Raw genomic sequence first — 3,228 nt, 5'->3', positions numbered from 1 at the left:
TGTGTAGTTGAGGGAACTTGAGATCAGGAGATCATAAAAGGGCATTGGAATTACAACAGGTTGAATTGTAAGCCATCAGATGTTGATGCTTTTTAACCATAGCAACACATGTTTCTAAAGACTGAGCCTCCTGTCTGAAAGAAAAGTCTTGAACTATTAGCCCCCTAATAATAAAAAGCTAAAACATGCTGAATCTTTAGTTCAAAACTCACAATCCTTGATTCAAAACAAGAGTACTTAGCCATTCTGTGAATTCCTTCTTGAGATTAAAAATCAAATGCTTTATTTCCATTACACAAAAGTATGGCTTCATAATTATCTAAAAATCACAGAATAAACAAAATATCACATAATATAACTTTTAAAAATGAAGATCATTGTTCCTAATTTTTCAATCAGTTGTCTTTAAAACACACATATTTATACCACAGATTCACCATATATTTCACTTTACTATTATCTAGATTTCAAAAACGATTCCTTAATAATATTTAGCATAAAACTGTATTACATAAGAAAAACACCACAAAAATTTAAATAAAGCATTCAATAAGTTTTCCACAAAGATGAAGGAAAGATATAATAGGAAAAATAGAAAGAGAAGAGTCTAAATACAAGTACCAATGGTTATCTTATCTCCCTGGGGTCCCCCCTCTTCTTGATAACTCTACTGACAGCGCTTTTCACTTCTTTGTTTCTAAGACTATAGATGAGTGGGTTCAGCATGGGGATCACAATGGTGTAAAACACAGAAGCCACTTGATCCTTTCCCAAGGAGTAGGACTTCTTTGGTTTTAAATAAGTAAAGATGGTGGTGCTATAAAATACGGTGACTGCCAGAAGATGAGAGGCACAAGTGGAAAAGGCTTTTCGCTTTCCTGAAGTAGAACTGATTTTTAATATGGCAGAGAGAATGAATGTATACGACATTGATATGGTGAGAAGAGACACCATTAGAGTTGAACTAGAGACGATGATTATTATCATTTCAATGGCATAGGTTTCACTGCAGGACAGGGCTAGTATTGCAGGTGTGTCACAGAAAAAGTGATTGATGATGTGAGAGCCGCAGAAACTCAACCTGCTTAGACAGAGCTTGTTGACAGATGCATCAAAAACTCCAATCATGTAGGAACAAGTAAGGAGGGCACGGCAGCGTCTTTTAGAAATAATAACCGGATAGTGTAGAGGGTTGCATATAGCTACATAGCGGTCATAGGCCATGGAGGAAAGAAGGAAACACTCAGTACCCGCAAACAAGACGAAAAAGTACAACTGAGTAAAACAACCCAAGAAGGAAATGTTCTTTATGGAAGTCAGTAAGTTCTCTAAGGTTTTAGGTGTGATGACAGTTGAGTAGCTGAGATCAAGAAACGATAGATGGGTGAGGAAGAAATACATTGGAGTGTGAAGCTGGGCATCTAAATGAATGATAAGTATCATGCCTGTGTTCCCCAGTACAGTGACCAAGTATATCAGGAGAAACAGTGGAAAGAGTACCAGTTGTATCTCCTTGGAACTTGTCAATCCTGTGAGGATGAAGTCATGCTCATTTGTGTAATTCCAGGTGTTCATAGTGGATGGCCCTAAACTGATGAGAAATCAAAAGCGATTTTAGAAATAGCTATGTTTACATTAATATCCTCTTAATCAAGAATCTGTGCTTGGAAGAACAAAGCATCCCAAGGCTGAAGGTGAACTTGGTCTAAGACAGGTGGCATCTGATACTTCTACCATTAGTAGGGGTCTGAAATCACAGCCTTTCAAGATTAATTAGATTTAAGGAATTGTTGCCAAGAAAACGAAGGAAAACAAGGAGGATTTGTCTACTTAAAAATTCCTAGAATATAACAGGGCCTTTGTGTACACTCAAGATGTAAAGTGTGTGTGTTGAAGTGGGAGATAGAACACTAGTATTATAGTTTTACAAGGTGAAGAAGATAAAAAAATTATTCCTTGTCATGAACACAAATTTTGTAGTGTATGATAGAAAACACCAACATTTAATATTTATTTTGAGCTTGATATGATAGAAGATGACATTTCACTTCATCATCTCTGTTCTACTTCCTTTTACTTAAAATTTGAACTTAAAGTTGAAATAAAATTGAAAATAGTACAACATATAACTGTTCACCTAGTGAATTAAAAACTCTTCTTTCTCTCTCTCTTTCTCTCTCTCTCTTTGCTATTTCTTTTCAGTTACCTCATAACTAAGAGGGGAAACAGTTTTCACATTATAAAGTTGAAAAATGTGAGGTCTTAAAAGAAAATCAATCAGAAAGGATTATTTCATTCTCCAGACATTTATTGTAGGACATATTATTTGTTTGTCAATATGGTATATTAATTAGAGTTTTCATTGTTACTTTATGTTTATGAGTGTTTTGCCTGAATGTAGGTTTATGTACCATGTTCATGCAGTGTGTGGAGAAGGGAAAGAATGATGTCAGATCATCTGGAACTGTGGTTACTGTTAGCTATGACCTGCTAGGTGGGTGCTCTGATTTAAACTCAAGTTCTCAAGAAAAAGAACAACCAGTGTTCTTACAACTAATCTATCACTTTATCTCTTTAATTAAAATCTTAATAAATACTTCTATGTAGCTAAAACTAATAGTTTGAATTAAGCATTTTGAAGTACAAATATGCTATATCCCCAAATTAGAAGGAAGATTTTGTTCACATTGCTATCCTTACTGATTAGTTTTAATATTCATGAGTATGTGACAGCACAAATATTATAGTTACCTACATGTTTCATTTTTTTTAACAAAAGGAGCTTAGAAAAGTTGCTTCAAGGAAGAACAATTAAAGCACTGTGATTCTTCCCAGATTCTTGACCAAGTAATTTATATCATTTTAAAAAATAATAATCAGGCTTTATAACTAATCAATAATAGTGGGTAACATTTATAGCATATCATTTAGCTCCCTTTTATTCACAAAACCACTTAACACATTATATATAAATTTCAATTTTCATTTACATTATTGTGGTAAATTAGAATTATAGATATTATAATACTTGACCAATCTAAACCTAATAAACTGTTCTTCAATACATTTACATTGAGGGCAAACTCTGACTTTGACAACACCACATTTCTATTTTGCAAATACCAACACTGTTCATGATAAGACCTAAATAAAATGTTCTAGAAACATCTAAACTGGAGGATACTTACTGTGAGTGAAGGATTGTCAGGATATGTCTTCCTCAACTAT

General features: G+C 33.8%; 1 protein-coding gene across 1 annotated transcript; it reads right to left on the bottom strand.

Moving 5' to 3' along the window:
* Positions 1-627: 627 nt before the first annotated feature.
* Positions 628-1,590, bottom strand: LOC148122483 (olfactory receptor 8H1-like). Its single transcript, XM_087903831.1, has one exon. It carries the CDS (start codon positions 1,573-1,575, stop codon positions 628-630), a length of 948 nt encoding a protein of 315 aa, XP_087759957.1. The 5' UTR covers positions 1,576-1,590.
* Positions 1,591-3,228: the final 1,638 nt, after the last annotated feature.

Source organism: Myodes glareolus, chromosome 3 (genome assembly GCF_982192425.1).
Source record: "Myodes glareolus chromosome 3, mMyoGla1.1, whole genome shotgun sequence".
Classification (NCBI taxonomy): domain Eukaryota; kingdom Metazoa; phylum Chordata; class Mammalia; order Rodentia; family Cricetidae; genus Myodes; species Myodes glareolus.
The sequence above is the reverse complement of the archived record's forward strand: the minus strand, read 5'-3'. Positions and strand labels throughout refer to the sequence as shown.